General features: G+C 42.6%; 4 protein-coding genes across 5 annotated transcripts in view; 1 reads left to right on the top strand and 3 right to left on the bottom strand.

Annotated features, from left to right (window-relative positions):
• pisd (phosphatidylserine decarboxylase) overlaps positions 1–3409 on the bottom strand; it is a 15223-nt gene extending 11814 nt beyond the window's left edge. The window contains exons 1-3 of the mRNA XM_034547308.1: positions 3363–3409; positions 2882–2925; positions 2539–2675 (exon numbers count right to left, since the gene is read on the bottom strand). Of these exons, the coding sequence (XP_034403199.1) occupies positions 2539–2675; positions 2882–2925; positions 3363–3406 (225 nt within the window). The 5' untranslated portion in view covers positions 3407–3409. The remainder of the gene's footprint in view (positions 1–2538; positions 2676–2881; positions 2926–3362) is intronic.
• Positions 3410–3875: 466 nt separating this feature from the next.
• Positions 3876–10827, bottom strand: wu:fi75a02. Its single transcript, XM_034546177.1, has 11 exons — positions 10650–10827; positions 9420–9555; positions 8267–9178; positions 7607–8054; positions 6921–7244; positions 6224–6247; positions 5899–6079; positions 5579–5667; positions 5416–5487; positions 5153–5283; positions 3876–4476 (listed from the first exon to the last, which is right to left on the bottom strand). The coding sequence occupies exons 2-11, from the start codon at positions 9541–9543 to the stop codon at positions 4313–4315; spliced, it is 2469 nt and encodes an 822-aa protein (XP_034402068.1). The 5' UTR covers positions 9544–9555; positions 10650–10827; the 3' UTR covers positions 3876–4312.
• A 990-nt stretch (positions 10828–11817) lies between these two features.
• On the bottom strand, positions 11818–20556 carry ythdc1 (YTH domain containing 1). 2 transcript variants are annotated; one of them, XM_034546176.1, is made up of 16 exons: positions 20037–20556; positions 19124–19225; positions 18696–19009; positions 18232–18607; positions 18053–18115; positions 17828–17922; positions 17607–17715; positions 17397–17514; positions 17231–17315; positions 16985–17139; positions 14450–14529; positions 14018–14054; positions 13732–13771; positions 13345–13410; positions 13068–13259; positions 11818–12800 (listed from the first exon to the last, which is right to left on the bottom strand). In XM_034546176.1, exons 1-16 carry the CDS (start codon positions 20062–20064, stop codon positions 12612–12614), a joined length of 2049 nt encoding a protein of 682 aa, XP_034402067.1. In that variant the 5' UTR covers positions 20065–20556; the 3' UTR covers positions 11818–12611. The 2 variants fall into 2 exon arrangements, with proteins under 2 accessions (XP_034402067.1, XP_034402066.1); XM_034546175.1 differs by having other exon boundaries at positions 18232–18610; positions 20037–20555.
• On the top strand, positions 20435–22207 carry ufc1 (ubiquitin-fold modifier conjugating enzyme 1). The gene has a single exon (XM_034546180.1). The coding sequence runs from the start codon at positions 21007–21009 to the stop codon at positions 21517–21519; it is 513 nt and encodes a 170-aa protein (XP_034402071.1). The 5' UTR covers positions 20435–21006; the 3' UTR covers positions 21520–22207.
• The last annotated feature ends 63 nt before the right edge of the window (positions 22208–22270 follow it).

The following is a 22270-nucleotide window of genomic DNA, read 5'->3' as shown; positions in this document are numbered from 1 at the left end:
GGCAGGTGGCACCTTGCATGGTAGCTCCTCCCATCAGGTAAGCGCCACCCATCATGGTAGGCCCTCCCATCAGTGCATGAATGGGTGTGAATGGGGGAATGATGTCTTGTGGTGCAAGTAAAGTAAAGTCATTTAGCATTTCAAGAGGCCAAACTCAGTTTGCATTTGGACGACCAAATTCTATTTCAGAGATCAGAAAGAATCTCCTGGTTGATTTGTGGCTTGAGAGAAGAGGCTACAGGTGTTCCACAAGGTGAACGCAAGCTGAAGGCTTCGTTTGTGACCCGATCAACGGAGCTGGGCCCTAGTTCTCGTACGTTAGCCGGATAATTTTCAGGATGAGATTACACAAGTCAGGCCTTTCGGTTCCACGAAGCAAGTTTGGCAATCTAGCTGGATAAACTGGCCACGTCCCCGGAAGAAAATGGCAGCTCCCTTCCTCAAAGATCCCATTGATGAAGGAGCGATATTAGTTAGATTAGCGTTTCATAGGGAGAGTTCTTATCACGTGATGATGACTTCCTATACAGCGCTATCCATTCTGCCCACAAGAAATCATTTAATTACAGACCTTCTCGAGCCGTACATTGAACACCACACGCCGCAGCCGGCCATTGACTGTCTCACAGTATATATGCAGAGCCCTGCGCTTTTTTGGAAGTGGTACATTGTGATCCATTGTTGTACATTGTGATCCATTGTTGTACATTGTGGTACATTGTTGTACAGTATCGGCGATGCAGAACATCGGGAAAGCCGTTGTATCCCGGGCTGTTCGTAGAGTGTATTTAGCGCTTAAGAGACTCATGGATGTGTTCATTACGTTCCCTGTTCATGTCCGAGTAAATGCAATAAAAGTTCTATATGGTCATCTCCACATACATGAATATACACATATATATTATCTACTTGTTCTGAAAGAGTTGATAGTTATTTTAGATCTCATTGGATGATGCATGCCAGTAAACCGACTGCCAGCAGGCACATTTAAAGAAATATAATCGGATTGATTGGGGTGATGAGGCACTTAAAATTAGCCGATACATTTTCCCAACACTGATGCTGCGTTGTGAGTAGATTCCATGAAAGTCAATGCACAGATGAATGGATGCAAATAAAGCAGATTTTCATCCATTTATCTAGACGTAGTCGGTGAAAGTTACCGAGCTATGTGAGCCTACGGGTGATGTTGTGTGTGTATATATATATATATATATATATATATATATATATGATATTAATGTTATGAACCCAAACACGAGGGCGTTAGATGTTCCGACGTTTGTGATATTTCCACAACAAGTATAAAGCAGAAATAGTGGTTATTTCTTCCGTGGTGGATGATGGAAATGATAACCGTTTCCACAGAGATAAGCCACGCCCCCTCTCCAGCGAAGAGTGAAGCGAATGAATACACCACAAATAGTCGGGCGAGTAAACTCAGGCGAGTAAAGCGTTGTGAATATTCAAGGTAGCATTACACATTTAACTTGTCTGATATGTTGCCATGCTTCTTGCTTAACAGCGGTGTTGAACTTCTTTACCGATGACGTGTAAAAAGACACAGGAGAAGAGAAAACTGTCCTTCAAATTACATTTATTATTTGTTTTGATAAACTATAGTCTGTTTAAGTGGGAAATATTATTTGAGAAACTATTGTTTGTAATGAACCGTCTCCGTGTCTTTGATGTTCCGGACTACAAGAGAAAACTGTCCTTCAAATTACATTTATTATTTGTTTTGATAAACTATAGTCTGTTTAAGTGGGAAATATTATTTGAGAAACTATAGTTTGTAATGAACTGTCTCCGTGTCTTTGATGTTCCGGACTTCATAAAACGTGGGAAACATTTAATTTAATTGCTTCCATCACGCGACCCCTCACATTATTTGACTTTCTGAGATAAAACGGCTTTGACTGATGTTACAGTTTGTAAATCATTTCTTATATTTCCCAACATATCGAAAAAAACGTTTGATCTCGCCTCCGATGATGAAATCTGTCCATTTCTGTCCAGTAATATAGAGATCCTTCAGTAAAAACATTTTTAAAATAGACTTTAGTCTCTCATTGATCAGTTGGACCACCTCAGTAAGTGGACCAATCAGGAGGGAGTGTTGTGACAGAGACTTCATAATCACCTCTCACCCAGTGACCCAAACCAAGTCTGTTCTCAGGTCAGTTAACAGGATCAAAAAACAGAGAAAGAAGAATCAAACTCTGGCTGTGTTTAAAACTAAATACTAAACGAGCAGACCGATCGACTCTGAATGGACCCAAAAGCATCCCCTGCATTATGGTCTGTTTGACCACAATTTACTAAATGAACATCATGCTGTATTGAAGAAGACTTGTTTCCTGGTCGGAATAATGTAGCGAACAGCGAGTTGAGCATAAATGTGTATGGAGAAAGCACAGAGGAAGAAGAACAACAACAACAACAACAAGACAAAGAAAAAGAAAAAGAACAAGACAACAAAGAAGAAAAAGAAGAAGAAGACAACAAAGAAGAAGAAGCAGCTTTGGCCTCTCCTACCTGTGTGGGCGTGGCTAAAACGGGCGTGGCTCCATCCTGCTGTTGTTCCCTCCACTTGTATTTCTGGTAACCGAGGTAACCACCACCAGACACTAACAGGAGGGGGAGGGGCCAGCGGCTTGGCAGGATGGACCGACCTGAAATTACAGAACGTTATAAATGACCTTCAGCCAGTACTCATGTTCACTGAGCAGAGCCTGAACGCATCATATTCATCATCATCAATCCAATCAATATTTAACTGTATTTATATTCATTTCCGTGTCCCCGCCTTCATTAAATAAAGCTTGGAAGTCAACCGGAAGTGAATAGGCGGTGAACCGGAAGAGAGAATGAGACTCACCTGTGCTCACTGTTCTCTGCTGGCTGCAGCTCCGAGGAGAAACTCTATAAATAAACAACAAACATTTAATAGTTACGATAAAGTTTTAAGATATATTTAAAATACATTTAATAATTATATATATAATAGATCAACGAATCTCTGCCGTGCCCACGAACAACCGGTTCATTTAAAGTCACCTGTTCACCGGATGGAGAACAGGTGAACGTGACACATCTGGTTGATGTCACCTGAGCCGAAGACTTCATCACTCCGGTTCACACGCTCCTCACCTGTCTGACGTCACATCAAACTCACCGTTGGGCTTTTAGACTCGATTAAACGTTAATTTACTGTAAACGTTAAACAGGCCACCGTTTCCCTTCACCGCACGCAGCGTCACTCTCGCGACGCCTACGTCACACTGTCGTTACGCCAGAGTGATACGTCACTGTCTGACGTCAAGCTGTCGGCACTAATATAGAAGAAATAAAGATAATACCTCACAGTCCCTCCGCTGCACACCCTACGCAAGGCCGCCGCCATGTTGATGACGTAAGTGACGTACGGACGTCCTGCTTCACAGTAAATTCTAACAATGTTTGTAAGCCCCGAGTACAGTCTGCCAGGTAAACATTGTTTAACGGTGAAACGACACTTTCCATAGCTTTAGGCCAGAAGGACAATATCGGTTTTGGGTTCAAATGAACTCTTTACAGCAGGAAAAACTGAATGAACAAGTGTCTCATGTAATGTGAGGGGTCATCTCAGGCAGTTGCTGCCTGCGAGACGCAGCTGAGGGTACCACATATATATATTCATTGAAATAACCGAGATAAAAAGGTTATTTGAGGCCAACCGTATCGCTTTAAAATATAATATTTTATCTGCAGACTGGAATCAACAAAACAGAATGATTTCACCAAGGAGCGAAAAATTTGAAAAGCTGATCAATCTGTGATCGAAGGTGATCAATCACTGATCAATAATTCTGATCACTAATAAAGAAACAAACTTCAGTGAGCATAAACACACTTTATTTGTTCAAAAAATAGACACATTTTCACCAGAAATATATATTATTACACTTTAAAAACTCCAAATGCTTCACCACCAGTAAAGTACTACATAGTACTTAAGACAGTATTTCAGAGTACTACAGAGATCAGCAGTGAAGTATTATTATATTTCCCGAAACACAAAAAACTTAAAAATTCAAATAAAGCCATGTGTGGGCGTGGCCTCCTGATAGGTCATCCGTTAAAAAACTAGTACAAATATTAAATATTTAAGAAAATTCACATTTAAACAGCCGAGGCCGTAAAATAAAGAGAAGAAGAAGTCAAATACAAACAAAAGAAATCAAGTAAACTGCAAAAAAAAAAATAGCAGTTGTGCTAGCAGCACTGTGTATTTGGCCTTTGGTCAGCTGACAGGAAGTGATGTCACAGTTTACACATCCAGGCCCTGCCGCGTTAGGAAGTCTTCGAGCGCGCTCAGTCGCTCCACCAGCATCACGTCCAGGTCTGCGTCGTCGTCAATTGGACCGCCGCCATGGCAATGTCGCCTTGCCGCCGCACGTTTCCGGGGCACCAAAGCAAAAGGAAGTCCCGCCCCTAAAACAGACACAGGTAAAGTGTTTACTCACAGATTAACGTTAATCCTCACAGAGTAAATACAGTTTTCTCCTCCAGTATCCAGTAGAACATGTGATCAGGACATCATGGATCATGGATTATGTGACTTTGTAAACAACCAAGCAAGTAACGTTAGCAGCACCGCTAACGGAGAACCAGCGGAGGTTCACTTCAGTTACATGATGATGTGTTCAGCCTCTGCTCAGTGAACATGAGTGCTGGCTGAAGGTAAAAAGGTTTTCAGAAAAAATCCAGATGAATTATGAGCCGTGTAATTTCCTGAAGCTCATTATTACACTTCATTAACACTAATGATGAATATAAATATAATAGATTTTATTTACTTATCATGTAAATTGTGTGTTTATATGAAGAAAAAAAAAAAAGTTACGTAAAAGTACAACATTTAGTATTTGTAGACCAGCTGCTATAATCAAACAAAGGGATTTGTATCTGTTAATATGGACCATCGATGATCAATAATTAATATCAGTAGCAAAAAACCTGATTATAGATCTAAAAAATATATTTTATGTTTTTTAAAATTTTTATCAGATCTGTGAGTTTTATGATCCGTTGCTCCTCTCGTATTTGTCTCGGGCTTTTATTGTGAAAGGTAATGTCTCGTATTTGTCTCTTGTCTTTCCTAGCTTACCATGGGGCCTCTTCCTCTTCCTGGGTTGAGTGAAGTCAGGGAAGAGGAGGAGCCTGCGCCTCCTCTGCTGACCAATCAGGAGCAGGGCGCCGTTTTTTTCCCGCGGCTCCTCGAAGATAGTCTCCAGACTCCTGCAGAGAGACAGCAAAGCATGCTGGGAGATGTAGTTTGTGCAGCAGTTCTACATTATTTCTGTATGTTCTTGATGCGTGTCAAACTGGGATTAAAAAGTCCTTGTAAAATGCTGGATTTGTAGTTTTTACCTGTTTGTGGTGGGGGATTTGTAGTTCTTGTTCGTGTAAATCTCCTCCAGACTGAACTCTTTCTTCTTTGACCTGAAAAATCACAAATTACAAATTAGCCTCAGAGGGCTCTACAATCTGTACACATACACCAGGACCTCACATCGGATCAGGAAAAACTTACCTTTTGACCTTTGGTAGTCCCATTGGCGTGAGCGGCGTTTCCCGCGGTGACGCCCGGCGGATTCGTATCTGTGACACTCGTTTACAGCGCTAAGAAAAGAGAAACCTCCATTTATTTTCGTGTAGAAAACTAACGTCCGTATACGACTAACAGACTTAGGCTAGTTAGCTGGCTCGCTAGCTCATTCCACGATGCTTTCATACTACACTGGTTACAGAAATAATCCGACATTAAACTCCATAAAACAGTTCAATGTCGGTTCTATTTATGCTGTATTTCTATGGGGAAACCTTGAAGTTAAACAGGAAGACAAACTCTACCTCTCCATTTGTGCTGAGAAACTCAGAAGTTGCTTCTGATTGGCCGATGGCAAGCGGAGCAGCAGACAGCCCATTGGCTGAACATAGTGGGAGGGGCAGGGGCCATCGCTGGGGGAGGTGGAGGCTGCGGGTGTTGTGATTGGCCCGCTGTTTCTGCTGTCGTCGGGCAGAAAAGGTTGGGCTGAAACGGACACAGAAAAGATTTGTCCTATTTATCACACAACACAACATTTTTTCTTCTTCACTATTTATCTTTAATGACATACATTAAAGTACACAGACTAAGATTTTATAAAAATCTTATTTTTTTATTTGTTTAAATTACCTTGGTGTAGGCGTTCGCACGTAACTGCAAAGACAAAGCATTTTAATTTAGAATCATGAATTGTGACGTCTCCCGACAATTTAGCAATCGCCATCTTTTCTTTTCTTTTCAACGGGTGAAGAGGAAGTGACCTTTTTTGGACTGAGGAGGAGTGACGTAGAGACGCCGCATACGTCAAAATACGTTAAAGCTGCATTCTCTCCACTGTACACCAGGGGGCGACTCCTCTGGTTGTGTAGAAGTCTATGCTTCATGTGTTAAAGCTGCATTCTCGCCACTGTACACCAGGGGGCGACTCCTCTGGTTGTGTAGAAGTCTATGCTTCATGTGTTAAAGCTGCATTCTCGCCACTGTACACCAGGGGGCGACTCCTCAGGTTGTATAGAAGTCTATGCTTCATGTGTGATTGACAGGTCCTCAGTCCAGATATGTCACTTCCTGTTCACTGGTGGATAAAAAACAACATGGCAACTATTTATAAAAGTAAAGATTATAAATAACTTATAATAACATATTTATATATATTATTAAAATAACTGTTCGAAATTACCCAAATTATTTAATTAATTAATATTCAGTGAGAAATTAAAAACATGTAAATACAAATGGCACAATGTCCTCATGAATATTAATGACTGATTAATTAATTAGATATGCATATTAATGAGTAGTGATTTAAATATACAAGTGAACCAACCAGTGGTCGCTGCTCAGACTGGGCGGGACCGTCAGATCCTTTAGGCACCGCATGGGACTCCTGATAGCTCCGCCCCTTACTGACTTTGACATTGTCTCCACGGCAACGTCTGACAGCCGCAGCATTGGGGTGGTAATAAAGGAGGAGGAAGAGGAGCATAGGTGCCATATGTGGAAAGCACTGTGATTGGAGGAGAGGGAGGGAGGAGAGGGGAAGTCAGAGAAACGCCATTGGCCTGAAGAGATGTTGAGGGCTTCTGATTGGCTGCCGGTCCAACCACTCCCGGCAGTCTGCAGGAGGTGCAAAGCATGATGGGAAGAGGAGCTAAAGAGAAAAGGAGGACAACAACAAAAATAATATGAATATAGTTTGAATACTATTGTGGTTTCTTTTACAATAGTTATAAATACAAGCAACTATTATCTACAATGTATAGTTTCTATACAGGTATATGTTAAATTTATTTTTAATCTAATAATTATTTAATAATAAATCTTCATTTTATATGTTACTTGCATAGTTTAAATATAATTTTAAAATATAGTGCTAAATATTGCATTCAATAAAGTGTTTATTCTGTCTTTAGAATTATTATACAATTATAATTATACATTAATTTGTCTTTATACAAATTATAAGAAACTTATAGTACATTTTAAAGAAACAATTGTGAAATAAAAATTAACCTGAGGCTGAATCCATTCTGACTGACGACACTGACGGCCTTTTCTGATTGGCTGGCTCCTTCCCCTCCTCTTCTCCTGTGTTTCCTGTGGTTGAATCTGTACAGAGTGAGCGGCGCCTCCTCCTCTGCTCCTTTTCTGAAGGAGACCACCATACGCCCCACAAATCTCCCAGCATCCTCCTCTTCTTCTTTCTGTTCTTCTCCGTTTTCTGTATAAATAGTAATATCTCTTCCTCTGTGGTTCTTCCTCCTTTTCCTTAACTTCCCTCCCTCCTCCTCCTCCTCCTCCTCCTTCTCCTCCCTCCTCCTCCTCCTCCTCGGTTCTGACTGGCTCAAACTAGAGGAAAGAGGAGGTGTGGTTGAGTCCTCGCTGTCTGATGAAGGGGAGGTGGTAACAGGTGGATGGTGGGCGGGGCTACATAAGGGGGCGGGGCCTAATACTCCGAAACCTGAAGAAGCATTGAGAAAGACAAGTTTAGTTGTGAAATTTGTTTAATTTTTTTTGTAAATAATAAGAATAAATTGGAGAAATGTAAATATATATATTATTGTTCAAATGTGTAAAAAACATATCTTAAAGAGTTAAATTGTTCCTCTCCTCCTCACTATCATCACCAGATTGTCCTGGAAGAGGAGGAGCTACAGGAGGAACCAGACTCACCAGGAGAACAGGCTCTTTCCCCTTCTCCTTTCTGCCCGCGCCTCTTTCTCGTCCTCTTCATCCTGCTGCTCCTCTCCAGAGAGTCCAGGCGACGGCCGATGGATGACAGAGCTCCTCGCAGGAGGCGCCGCACCTCCGACCGGTGAGCTGAGAGGAGGCGAGGTAGGAGGGAGGAGCAAGGGCAGCAGGGAGGAGGGGAAGGAAGAGGACAGGAAAGAAGGGATAGAGGGACGGGAGGAGGAGGAGAAACTGTAGGACAAGAAGATGAAGGACAGGAAACAAGTGATGAAGGGACAGGAAGAGGAGAAACTGGAGGAGAGGAAGATGGAGGAGAACGAAGGACAGGAATAGAAACATGAGAAGAAGAGTGGTGAAGAGGAGCAGAAGAACAAGGCGGAGAATGATAGGGACAAGAAGGAGGTGAAGGACGGAGGAATGAAGAAAGAGAAGACAAATGGGAGGAAGGAGGAGAAAAAGAAAGAGGGGGAGTAGAGGAGGAGGAGGAATCGGAGGAGGAATGAAAAGGATGAAGATGAAAAACAAAAGGAGCCACAGGAGGAGACGGTGACATAAAGGGAGCAGGAGGAGCAGGAGTCAGGGGTAGGAGGGATGGAGGCACAAGAGGAGAGGAAGATGTAGAAGGAGGACGAGAGGAGGGTGCAGAGGAAAGAGGAGAAGGAGAGACAGAAGATAAAGGAGGCAAAACGAGGGGCGCAGGAGGAGGAGCGGAAAAAGTTGTAGATGAGAAAGAAGGAAGAAGACGAGTGAAAGATGAAGGAGAGGAGAAGGAGGGAGGAGGATTTAGAGAAGGAGCCGAGGATGGAAAGAGGGCACAGAGAGGAGAAGAGGAAGGTGAGGAGGAGGAGGAAGAGGAGGAGGAGCTCCATGGAGGAACGAGAGGAGAGAAAACTTCTGCAAGAGGAGAAACAGCGGTCAGTACTTACTCTCTCTCTCTGAATGTAAACATAATGTTTATCGCCCAAATCTCACTTCAATCATGAAATAATTATATTAAAAAATACATTAAAATATATATATATATATATTTTTAAAAAATAGTAAATAATTCAAAAATAAAACAATACTAATGCCAATAAATAAAAGAATAAACACAACAAAAACAAAAAAAGATTTAAAAAAAATCAACACCCACCCGTTTGTGTGTCTTCATCTTCATCACCCTCATCAGCCAATGGGAGAGTAGGGGGCGGGCTCACAGCTGTCAGGCCACGCCTCCTGTCGTCGGTCTCGTTCAATGTCAGCGGGTGTGTTAGCATGATTTCAAATATCTAACAAGAATTAAGAAAGTCAAGAAAACAGTAATTCAAACTTAATTAATTAATATTTGTCCAATTATACATTACAATTACATTTTAATAATAATAATAAAGTGAATAATTTAAGCTCCTATTATTTTACATCAACTTCACAAGATATATATTAGAAAGTATAAGATATGATTTACCGAAAAATAATGTTTTTTTTCTTTAACAAAGTTTCCTATTTAAATGAAAATGATACAAACTGGGAAAACAATAACAATCTTAATTTGTTAACGTATCCTTCAATTGTTTTATTTGTGTTTGAGCTTTCACAAATCAAAAATATTAATTTAGTCTTTCACCAAAAACAAAACATAAATGCTGCTAAAAAGTTTAGGGCAACAAATTAAAAAAATTAAGAAATCTTTGATTTAAACTGGAACAACTTCCTGTTTCAGTGTCAGGAGTTTCACAATAAAGGCATCCAAGATTAAGGTTTGAGTTAACGTTATACCAAGCTTTTCTTCAGACTTGAAAACAGAAGCAGTCTGTCAAAACATCAGCGGATCTCATCACAATATAAACCTGTTTAACTTTATTTACTTATCAATAGCCAAACTCATTCTACATGTCATGTGACACTTATTATACGGGAAGTGAACAACAAACAATAAACAGAGAGTGACTTTTTTTTATGAATATATATATATATAAATTAAATAAAGCTAGTTTTTCTTTGTGTGTGTGTATGTATATATATATATATATATATATATATATATATATATATATATATATATATATATATCACCGCTTTAATTCATATATAGTTTCATTTATAGGAAGTAAAGCAACTCTCGCGAGATTTAATTTATTCCTGTTGTAAAAAAGTCCGTTTTCGTCAGCTGATTTACGGGTTATTTTCACGGTTTTTCGCGGAACTGTGACGTGACGCGAAGGGGACGTTAGAGGAAGTCTGATATAGCCGGTCCACGTTAGGATAAAACGGGATTTGGGGCAAATAAAAAGGAAACTGCTCGAGCTAGCAGCGGCTAGCCGCCGTTAGCAGGATTTACTGTGTGTGTAGCCGTTAACCGGGACATTTTAACGGTTCATTTTACCTTCTTCACGCCCCGTCGGTCCGTTAGTCTCCGTTAAATCCTATTAGCTCTAATTATACGCGGCTGGAAAATGCCAAATCTGGCCGGTATTTCCAGAGGAATCGGTGTCTCTGTTATCACCGCAGAGCGGCGTCAAGTTAACATGGTTCGACGCGGGACTTCCGGTGGGGATGTCAAAATAAACGACCAGGAACGACAGGAGAGCAAAACTGACAAAGAAACCCTTTCAAATTAAAACAGATAATTTAAATGACCTGCTTTCGGGAAAATCAACGATCTATTTCTTGCAAGAGTTTAAATTGTATGTACAATTATTTCAAATGCTGTACCATCAACACATGAGTAGCATGCATTGGCTGTGTTATATGTAGAATGTGTGCCTTAGCATCCCCTTTTACTCTTATTTACGTTTTGATATGCTTTTTTATGTCAATTGTTTTTGTCTTCTTTTTCTTATTGACAAATTGTGAAAATGTACAGGTGCAATTGTAAGGTAAAAACACACATATTGAAAAATGTGTCAATAAACGACTGTCTGTGTATCCGTCTGCTGGTCCTTTTATTGTCCAATCAGGAAGCAGCTCTTATCTCTAACTGACCTCTGATCAGTTGGGACTTTGGAGTATTTATTTTTTTCAGAGCAGAATTCTCAGCGTCTGTGAAGCAGAAAAAAAGAAATGACAGAGGATCTTTTATTCTTCCTGTCTCTTCCTCCTGGTCCTCCGCCATCCTTACTCCCCAGCTGATGGCGGCCATGTTTTTTCCCCCGTTCCTCGTGAGCTTCTTCCTGTTCCTCACGAAGCTCCGCCTTCAGCTGTCGGAGCAGCGCGCTACTTCCTGCGACACTGCTGCGGAGCACGAATTGTATACAATAACAAAACAAAAAAATTAAATCATGATTTAATGAATTAATAATCAGAACGTGACACAAAGCTGAAAAACATTTATTAAGATTAACATATTGGCTTTTTAATAAGGAATTATATTTAAGACCATTGGTAATTATTTGTGTCCCAGTTGGAAGTTTGTGTAAAAAGTATTCAAGCATAAAGTTTGTCTTATTGTTTGAAGTTATATCCTTCAATATTTGTGTAAAACACTTTAACACCGATCAGTTTTAATACGCAACGTACCCGCTCAGCTTGGTGACAACCAATGAGAGAAGAAAGGCATTTGTACTTTTTAATTCATGAAAACAAACAAAGGGCTGACGTGTTATCACCACCAGGAGGCGATCCTGAGTAAAAAAACCGAAAACATTAGTTTTTGTGACGTAAAAGTACAGAATTAAAGAATAATAATAATAATGTGATTAACTTCACATAGATGATTCGAGTACAGCCACTGATCAGGAAGTCAAATACAACATGGATCTGAAAATAAATAAAAGGAACTGTAGCAAATTTACATTAAACATAAAAAAACATGAAATGTTAAATGTTTTTCTTTCTCTTCACATTTAATTTGAAGCATTTTTCAAGAACATTTCTCAATTTTTTCACAATAAAAGAACAGTTTGTCATCGTGTGACTTGTGACACCTCAAAGAGCCTCAAGCCTCATGTTGGGAAACTCGCGACTAAAATAATAAAACACATGAAAATAAAAACAACTGTCCCTCCAACGCTGCACAGAGAGGATTCTGGGAAACGAAGAGCGACCGTTCAAGAGAAATCAGGAACTTGTGTCACCCGCGTGTTCCTGTGCTGGGACGTCACTACCTTTGTTACACAAGACCATCAAAATAAAGGTTTTACAAAACTGAACAGATTTATAATTTTACTGTTTTTTTTGTTTCAATATTTTATTCTCATAAAAAGTGATGATGCAGCTGATGATGATATCATCACGTAGCTACTTTTTTATTCATAATTTTCAAAAGAAACTCAACAGGAAACCAGCAAAAAACAGATGACTTCAAAATAAAAGACCCTGCAGGCTGACAGGATATGACATCTTCAGATCACCTGCGGTACCGCCCCCTCTCCTTGTCCCTCTCCCTCTCTCTATCTCTGTCCCTCCCTCGCTCTCGCTCTCTCTCGCGGCGGGGTCCTCCACGCTCGCGCTCACGCTGCCGCTCGCGCTCACGCCGACTGCTCACCACCGCCTGCGTTCTCCGCAGGAAGTCGTCCACGCGCATGTCGTAGTCGTGCTGCATGACGGGGGAAACAAACAGGAGAGAAGATGATTAGACTTCATGGATTTTGATTTTTGAAAGTCAGCTTTTGAACTAAACAACAACATTAGTAAAATAAATCCTTTGCACAAACATTCTCATTGATTGATTTATATTATACATTCCATGTAATATTGATTGTCTTTTATTAAATTAGTTTCAGTAAATGATGGTCATTTAGAGTCAAACAGACCATAAAGCAGGGTATGCTTTAGGGCGTGATTGACAGGTCTCTAGACTCACAGGGCTGGCGGTGAAGGCGCGGTGCTGCGGCGCGCGCTGCTTGTCTCTGAAGCGAGGGGGCGGAGCCTCATGTGGCGGCAAGGGGGGATGGTGGTGGTGATGGTAAGCCTGGTGAGGTGGAGGAGGGGGGTGGCTGTGGTGGTAGTAGGGGGGATGGTGGGGGGGCGGCTGCTCCACGCCGGGGTAAGTCGCCTGATGACACAGACATGACATCATCACTGGTTCAGTCTGTTGTCAACAACAACAACAATAACCTGATCAATAACGAAGGTCTTACCAGAGTCTGCCAGGGAGCCGGAGGACCAACGCTGTGGTGATAATCCCTCATGTAGTCGTTATAGGACTGGAACAGAAAACACAGGTGAGCACTTAAAGCTAAGCTAACAGGAAACCCGTGACCGAGCACAGGTTCACCTGGAGCTAACAGGAAGCTAAGCTAACAGCAAACCCGTGGTCACATGTTCGAACACAGGTTCACTTGGAGCTAACAGGAAGCTATGCTAACAGGAAACCTGTGGTCACATGAGCGAGCACAGGTTAACCTGGAGCTAACATGCTAACAGGAATCTAAGCTAACAGCAAACCCGTGGTCACCTGGTCGAGCACAGGTTCACCTGGAGCTAACATGCTAACAGGAATCTAAGCTAACAGGTTTGAGACTCACCCCGTTAAGAAAAACGTCTCGTCTCACGCTGGAGAAACGTCTGAAACACAAATGTAAAACAATCAATCTAAAAATAGTTAGTTGAACACTATTTTGAAAGTGTTCATGGTAAAGATGACTTCCTGTTTGTGTTGTAACCTAACCCTTCAACATGTCCCAAATAAAAAAAATTTTTATTTTCAAATAATCCAGGTTTAAAGTTTTTAGACATATTTGTCCTGACGAAAGCTGAAGTCCCGCCTACTTCCTGTGACCCGTTTCAGGTGAGTGATGTCATGAGCCTCACCTGTCCACCGGCTGGTTACGAAGGTCCTGGATGAACCCTGAAAATAAAAAAAATTAATAATAATAAATTCTTCTGTTGAATTGGACTCTTCCCGTTTTCTGTGGCAGCTGAGTGGCAGAGCAGGCCAGAAGGTTCACAGACAGTTTACACATAAACAAAAATAAAAACAAATTGAAATAAAAATACAAATTCTCAAAAGAATGAAATCAGTTTAAAAACAAAAAACTTCAGACGCTAAAAAGCAGCAAAAAAACACAATTAAACTGCGAAACGATAAAAATCGATAAAAATCCAGAAAAAGCTGTCTAATTTAAATGCATTTACTTATAAATAAAAACAAACACAGAGTGCAGTTAGTTCACAGTTCATGACGTCTTTAACTTTATCGGACGATTTTAAATATTCGTAGATTTTATTGTTCAGATTCACGACCTGCTCGCTGGTTGAAGTCGGGCGGACCGTCGGCTCGCGGCCGTTTCCTGCCGTGGAGGTCGAACTCTTCAGGGCGACGCCTACGTAGACAAGTTCACAATTAAGACATACACACGCACACAATATACAATCACACACACACACACACGCGCACACATTATTACACACTCCTGGAAACTCACTCAGGTCGAATTCAAACAGAAGAAGAAACTTCCAGGACTCCAAAACTACTTTAAAGATTGATTTTTTTTTTTAAACTTCCATCCAGACAGATTTACTCTTAAATCTCCAGAAATAAAAAGGTTTGATGAAGACTCGGAAGTCGTCCAGGTGAGGCGGTCGACAGGTGTTCAGTCGTGACTTCCTGTTTCAATTTAACATCATCAGACATCTGCATCCATCGAAAACACCAATCAGAATCAGAGCCTACTGGTCCTCCTGCTGGTCTAGTCATCTACTGGTCCTCCTGCTGTCTGCTGGTCTAGTCATCTACTGGTCCTCCTGCTGGTCTAGTCATCTACTGGTCCTCCTGCTGTCGGCTGGTCTAGTCATCTACTGGTCCTCCTGCTGGTCTAGTCATCTACTGGTCCTCCTGCTGTCGGCTGGTCTATTCATCTCCTGGTCCTCCTGCTGGTCTAGTCATCTACTGGTCCTCCTGCTGGTCTAGTCATCTACTGGTCCTCCTGCTGTCGGCTGGTCTATTCATCTCCTGGTCCTCCTGCTGGTCTAGTCATCTACTGGTCCTCCTGCTGTCTGCTGGTCTAGTCATCTACTGGTCCTCCTTATGTCTGCTGGTCTAGTCATCTACTGGTCCTACTGGTCTAGTCATCTACTGGTGCTCCTGCTGTCTGCTGGTCTAGTCATCTTGTGGTCCTCCTGCTGTCTGCTGGTCTATTCATCTCCTGGTCCTCCTGCTGGTCTAGTGATCTACTGGTCCTCCTGCTGTCTGCTGGTCTAGTCATCTACTGGTGCTCCTGCTGGTCTAGTCATCTCGTGGTCCTCCTGCTGGTCTAGTCATCTACTGGTCCTCCTGCTGTCTGCTGGTCTAGTCATCTCCTGGTCCTCCTGCTGGTCTAGTCATTTACTGGTCCTCCTGCTGTCTGCTGGTCTATTCATCTCCGTACTAGTCCTCCTAACCCTCCAGCATGTAGACATATTTTGCTTCACACACACAATAAAAAAAACAAACGAAGAAGAAGAAGCCTCTTAAAGGGACAACATACCGCTTCTGTTGCATATGTGGGAGGGGCTGTTTGTCAACAACACTTTTGAATATAAAAAAAAACAGTTTTTCTCCTCATCAGTCCATGTTTAAGGCTTTTTATAAACCCTCTTATTTTGAAAGGGTGGAGGGGGGTGATGATGATGATGATGATGGTGCAGTCCTGTCAATCAACAAACAAAGCCACTCCCCTTTCAGACCAGCCCCGCCCCATCCAGACCAGCAACAGTCCTTAAAACAGAAACGACAACTTTTTCTCGTCGTTCTGTTGCTCCGTCCGTTCTGGATTCTTTAACTCTTATTTTCCTCACACACACACACTTATTTTCAGTTCACAAGAGAGAGCGACACACACACGACAGTTTGTCGTTACCAACGAGCTCTCAGTCCTGATTCAGTGTGTGTGTGCGTGCACTGGGGGAGGAGGGGTGTATAACTGTCCTTTCATGTAGGGAGGGGGGTCCTCTTTTTTCAGTCCAAGAGTATTTTTTTTTTTTAAAACCGAGTCCATCTTTTCCTTTATGCATCCCTGTAATTTTACCTTATTTGAGCAGGCAAGGAAACCCCGCCCCAAGACACTTCCTCACCCTCTCATTGGATATAGTCCAGAGGCCACGCCCCCTTTGTGACCAAACATCACCTCCTTAGAAAAACCAGAACCAGTCCACTGTGAGTCCCTCACTACCTCGCTCGCCCCTCCCTCACCCACGCCCTCCTCCGTCAGTCCAGCCAGTGACGCTCGTTCCTTTCTGCTTTTATTCTGAAAGGGTCCGGCACAGTCCAGCTAAAAGCCAAACATTTGGTTTTTTTTTTGTTTACTTCCGAAGTACGAAACTCCTGTAAAGAAAAAAGAGCTTCAAAGGAGAAACAACAAAAGCAAAAATCTAACTGATCGAAACTAAGATTAGCATCTTGTTGCTAAACTTAAACTTAGATACAAAAACATGAATTTAAGAATTAAATTCTGTATCTTACCTAAAATTTAAATAAGTGTAATTAACTTAGACTTTGCTGTTAAACTGTTAAACGACCCCACCGAGGATTTTTATTTCCTGCCTAACTTTTTTATGGACGTCAACCGAAGACGCAGATCGAGGCGTCACTCTGGTGGAAAACTCCCGACTGGAAAATCAACAACAACAACCAGAGAACCAGCAGAGCTAGCCGTGGGTTAGCTCGCTAGCTAGCCGCGGGATAGCTAGCCGCCGGTTAAAGGCAGCGGCCGTCTCCGTCGTCCGGCAGCAGGTGGCATCATGGTCGCGGCAGAAGAAGAAGAACAGGAAGCGGGAGGAGGAGCTTGGTGATTGGCTAACCTTCCCGGCTCGCGTTGCGGCGGTCGGCCCCGAGGTCGCGGCTCCGACGGCGTCCGGCGCTTGTGGCGAACACGACGAGCCACCTGGTGGACGTCCACGCTCTCGTCCAATGGGAACAAGGCACTGAGCTGAGCGCCGATTTCCGGTTGGATCTCCTAAAAAAAGATTTTAAAAAAGGCGATTTTCATAAAAAACGGTTCACACAAACAAACAAAAACATGAGCGTTAGCGAACACGGTCGCTAACCTGTCCGTCACGTCCGATCTTGACCGGCTTATGTTCGTTCCAGGGATTCGTCAGGTGAGCAGTTTTAGTGAAGGGAAGCTCTCTCCTGTAGAAAACATTCACATGTAAGACATTTACTTTTCAGACGATATGAGCTCCATATGTTGTTGTTGATGTTGTTGTTTACCTGCAGAGCCAGTCGATCTTGAACACTCCACCCAGCATCTTGGCATTCATGCCAGCAGGAAGAACCCAGTGGATCGGAGATCCTCCGTGATGAGACTCTGAAGCCAAACGAGCAAAACCTGAAGACGACGGCGAAAACGTTAAAACTTCTCGAAAACAATAACAATAACAACAACAAGTGATGTTTGAACTCGAATATCTGATCGATCACCTTGGAATTTGCCGCTCTCCCTCACAGAGAAGACGAGGACGACGCTCCGAGCCGCGCGGAAAGCCGCATTCAGCTTCTTCTCGTTCACCGGCAGCGTCGACCAAACGCCCTGAAGACGAAGAAAAACGTCAATAAAAACATCAATAAAAACTGTTCATGGTGCAAAAAAAAATGGCCGGACGGCAAACATTTTAAAATCAAGGGCGGAAACGTGAGCGTACCTTCGCCTTCGCAAGAGAGACGTTCTCGTGGTTGTTGCTCTTGATGAGGAAGAATCGAGCGTCTCGCAGGATGTAACGTAGCTTACTGGTTGGATCTGAAACGACGACGGTGTAATCTGATTACTTCACATGAAACTAGCCATCTGTTCCCTGATTATAATAATCTAGCTGTTCAAACTGATCTACGTTCATTATTGATCATTATTATTAAGAATGGCGTCTTACTCTCCATTCCTTTGCGAACAGCTCGGACCGACGACGACAGCTTCTCCTGTTTCTTCTCTGAACCTTTAAAAATAAAAAGCACATCATTAAATCACAGTAACAGCGTATTTGTTTCAGGCCGTAATTCACCATGTAAGAACTGATTGTTGGTGTTTCAATAACCAGGAGGAGATGGTCACCTGAGGCCTCGGAGGCGGAGCCCGAGTGCACGGATTCGCCGTCGTCTGTGAAGCTGACGGAGGAGGCGGAGCGCGAGTCGCCGGCCTCGCTGCGAGTGTCGTAGTCGTTTCCCTCGCCGCCGCGACGCTCGTACTCTTCTTCCTCCTCGTCGTCCTTCTCTCCTTCCTCTTCCTCCTCCTCTTCCTCCATGCCCTCCTCTTCTTCCTCATCCTCCTCCTCTTCCTCGTGATCCTCCTCCTCCTCCTCCTCCTCTTCCTCCACGTGAGAGGCGGTGGGGGAGGAGCTTCCTGAGCCCGGCTCCGAAACGTACTCTGCTGCCACCTCTCTCTCCGATTGGTTACTCCCGTCGATGGGGGCGGGGCTTGCCCGCCTCAACTTCTGATGACAAACAGGAAGTAACTTTTATTGGCTGTCAAACTGCTAGGTGAAATATGAATGTACTGTAGCATAGTCGTATCAGTACCTGGCTCAGACCCTCTAGGCCTCTCTGGGACTCTCTTCGTCGGACCTCCTCTCCTCCACGGCTCCTGGTCGCCTCTCGCGCTCCTCGGCGACCCTTTCGCTCCTCGTAGTATTCGTGACGGTAGCCGGCGGCGGCTACAGCGGCATGGCGGGCACGGGGGCTGGACACCACCTTCTTAGAGGAGGAAGAGGAGGAGAGAGGTGGTCCCGGGGCTCTCTTATTGGTGGATGAAGACCTGGAGGGGGCGTGGCCCGTAGAGGGCCGAAGCCTCTTCACATCCTGGCTGTCTGAGCGCTCACTCTTCCTCTTTGTTCCTGTCAGACAAGGCAGAGGGTTCAGATGAGAAACAACTACCACTTCATTTATTATTATTCATTGTCAACAGCTGATTCCTTGAGTACTACCAGTAGTAGTACTACTACCAGTACCTTTCTTGTCGCTGACGGCTCGCTCAGTCTCCGGGTTGTACAGCTCGTCATCCTGATCTGGAGCTTCAGTCAGAATATCTTCTAGAACGTTTAACTCTCCGTCTGAAACAACAACGACGACGACTTTAGTTTGATTTTATTAACCAGTTTCCACCAAAAGGATCAAAGTACACGATTGATCACTTCCTTTATATTTAAGTAAACAGACTTTGGATTCTACGTTGATCATTCTGCTTAAATAAAAGTGCTTCGTGACAAACTAAATATTAATCATGAATCACTGATCTGACTTTTCTATTCCAAAATAATACCTCAATTGTTAAAATAATTAAAATCTAACAATAATGAACTGCAGCTCTAAACTTAAAATGTTAGGGTGTATCTTAGTTATCAATTAGACAATAAAATATCTAAACATTAAATGCCCTCTGACGTTGTCAACAAGACTTCAGTTTCCTGAGAAATAAAACTAAATACATTCCTTTTAGTGAAACCAATAGATTTAAACCGAGGGAAATAAAACCTCAAAAGCCACATTTACAGTGAAGTTATGTGATCTTATTATACATTCATATTCGCCATCTCCTCTTTTCGCAATCATTAATTACTCATCAATCACATCTGGAATTAATTAGAACAAAACGCACATCCGTAGGAAACCGGTGTTTGGTTTTAAGAGTCAACTTTGTGAGAGAAAACACCGAATCGGTAGTTTTCTGAATGGAGTCTGGCGAGGATTAAAACAGACACGCGAGTCGTTAACCAGTCACGTGTCACCTGGTCACCAATAAGTTCATTAATAACGTTATCTATAAAAAAGCTGATTATTGATCAGCAGCTGAAAAAAGGGGACAAAGACGTGCTAGCGGCTACCTGCCGCTAACAAAGAAGCCGCATTGCTCGTGCGCCTTACCTTTGTCCTCGCGCCGCTCGGCCGCCATCACAGCGGCTATGACGTCACGCAGCCTCGCGCTTTGCGGGCAAAGCTTCAGTGAAAAAAGAAACCTTAAACACTTCTTATTTGTTTGATTCAAAACGGGAAATAATCCGAAAAAAAGACAGACGATAGAGGAGGCGAGAGAGAAAATGGCGGACGCAGTCTGTTGTTGTAGCTTCTTCTTTTTCGTCTTCTGGTGGACTAGCGCCACCTGCCGGCCGGGAGGTTATTCTTCTTCTTCCGGGGATCGAGCGGCGTTCGGGCGAACTGACGCCACCTGCTGATTGGGAGTTTCTTCTTCACTAATTACTACTGGCTGCTGGTTTTTATTTTAATATATGAATATACTTTTTTTTTTTTTTTTTAACTATCAGCAATAATAATATAATAACATGTGTAATAAGTTAATCTGTTTGTATATGTAATATTTGAGTTATTTTGGATAATAACTGTCTCGTTTTCACTACACTGCTGTAAATCCAGCTGAGGGACTAACAAATGATTATCTCATCTTAATTACCACATTCTATATGATTCTATATTAGGCAGTTATGGAGTCGAAAAGAAACGTTATGACACTCACTGTCTCAATGTGTTCCATTGAAAAAGATACAAAACTTAACTTTCAATAACTGCTAAAATATCAGTCTTCAGTTTGTCTGTTTACACAACTGTTTGTTCAATAAATAAATGAAAACAAACGGATGCTTAATTTTTTTTAAATATTATTAAACCAACCTCACACCGAAATCTAGTTATTAACTGCAGCGGTGTTTTGTTTTGCAAATCCCAAACAGGAAGTGGTCCGTCCAACCGGAAGTACACGTCACTGCCGAGCATGAAGACAAAGTTGAACCCGAACTGAAAGCGGTTTGAATTTAAATCCCGTTCTTGAAATAATTAAATCTTATATCTTTTGTACTTCTTCTTTTTTTTGGGACCCAAAATGGCGGACGAGGCCACGCGCAGGGCCGTGTCGCAGATCCCGCTGCAGAAGACGCACGCGGGGCCGCGGGACCGCGCTCTGTGGCCGCAGCGGCTGAAGGAGGAGTACCAGGCGCTGATCCACTTCGTGGAGCAGAACAAGGCGGCGGACAACGACTGGTTCCGCCTCGAGTCGAACGCGGACGGCACGCGATGGACCGGCACGTGCTGGTTCATCCACGAGCTGCTGCGCTACGAGTTCCGGCTGGAGTTCGACGTCCCGGTGACGTACCCGGACACCGCGCCCGAGGTGGCGATCCCGGAGCTGGACGGGAAGACCGCTAAGATGTACCGCGGCGGCCGCATCTGCCTCACGGACCACTTCGCGCCGCTCTGGGCCCGCAACGCGCCGCGCTTCGGGCTCGCGCACCTGATGGCGCTGGGGCTCGGGCCCTGGCTCGCGGTGGAGGTCCCGGACCTGATCAGCAAGGGCCAGGTGGTCCACAAGGAGCGGCAGGGCGAAGCGGCGGAGTGACGTCACCGGACGAACGCGGAAGCGAAGCTCAATTTCGGAGTGAAACAAATGAACAGTCTGGCGGTGACGTCAGCAGAACTTGATGTGACTGCAGGGAAATAAACAATTAATTTAATTGTTTGTTGAGTGACGTCATGTTGGGGAAAAACGAGATCTTACTGGAATTAAGTAAAAAATAAGTGAAAGGGTAATGGACAGAGTCAAAATATATAGAAAGATCAAATGATTTATTAATATTTAAATTGTCTGACTGAACTCTTCACTACATTTAGTCTTAGACAACCTACATAAACAGCTGATATTTTATTAAAAGTATAACATGTATATTATATTTGTTTGGTGAAAAGCAGAAAATGTTCTGCAGTTTGAGAAATAGTGTTTGAAGATAAATTTGTTTTATTTAATGAAATTAGTTTATTTTCAATTCCTTCTATTCATGCATTAATATACACTTAAATCCGTCCAGATAACACTTGTATTTAAACTGGTATCTTTAAGTGAGCTGTGATAACTTATTTATATAAAATGTTTCTAAATTACATTAATGATTTTAGTGGTCGATTTTATAAAAAACAAATTCAGATGTCATTTCTTTTCATAATAAAGGACATGTATACATAAACAAGAGTTTATGGTTATACATGGATATTGCTGAAGTTGGATTAAATTTCAAAATGATTTAAATTTATGACAGAATTTATAAAGTTCCTTCATCCTTTAAAAAGGGAAGTTTCTGTAAATAATATTTAAC

Source organism: Cyclopterus lumpus, chromosome 12 (assembly GCF_009769545.1).
Source record: "Cyclopterus lumpus isolate fCycLum1 chromosome 12, fCycLum1.pri, whole genome shotgun sequence".
Classification (NCBI taxonomy): domain Eukaryota; kingdom Metazoa; phylum Chordata; class Actinopteri; order Perciformes; family Cyclopteridae; genus Cyclopterus; species Cyclopterus lumpus.
This window is presented reverse-complemented; position numbering and strand designations above follow the sequence as displayed.

What these genes read in the sequence shown, in the direction of transcription:
- ufc1 (XM_034546180.1), top strand. Translation starts at nt 21,007, where the DNA reads ATGGCGGACGAGGCCACGCGCAGGGCCGTGTCGCAGATCCCGCTGCAG.
- ythdc1 (XM_034546175.1), bottom strand. Translation starts at nt 20,064, where the DNA reads ATGGCGGCCGAGCGGCGCGAGGACAAAG. An exon ending in GCCTAGAGGGTCTGAGCCAG is followed by an intron (nt 18,611 to 18,695) that starts GTACTGATACGA and finishes GTTTGTCATCAG; the next exon opens with AAGTTGAGGCGGGCAAGCCC. An exon ending in CCGCAACGCGAGCCGGGAAG is followed by an intron (nt 14,530 to 16,984) that starts GTTAGCCAATCA and finishes TTGTCTACGTAG; the next exon opens with GCGTCGCCCTGAAGAGTTCG.
- wu:fi75a02 (XM_034546177.1), bottom strand. Translation starts at nt 9,543, where the DNA reads ATGCTAACACACCCGCTGACATTGAACGAGACCGACGACAGGAGGCGT. An exon ending in GGAAAGAGCCTGTTCTCCTG is followed by an intron (nt 8,055 to 8,266) that starts GTGAGTCTGGTT and finishes ATGCTTCTTCAG; the next exon opens with GTTTCGGAGTATTAGGCCCC. An exon ending in CAGAATGGATTCAGCCTCAG is followed by an intron (nt 7,245 to 7,606) that starts GTTAATTTTTAT and finishes TTTTCTCTTTAG; the next exon opens with CTCCTCTTCCCATCATGCTT.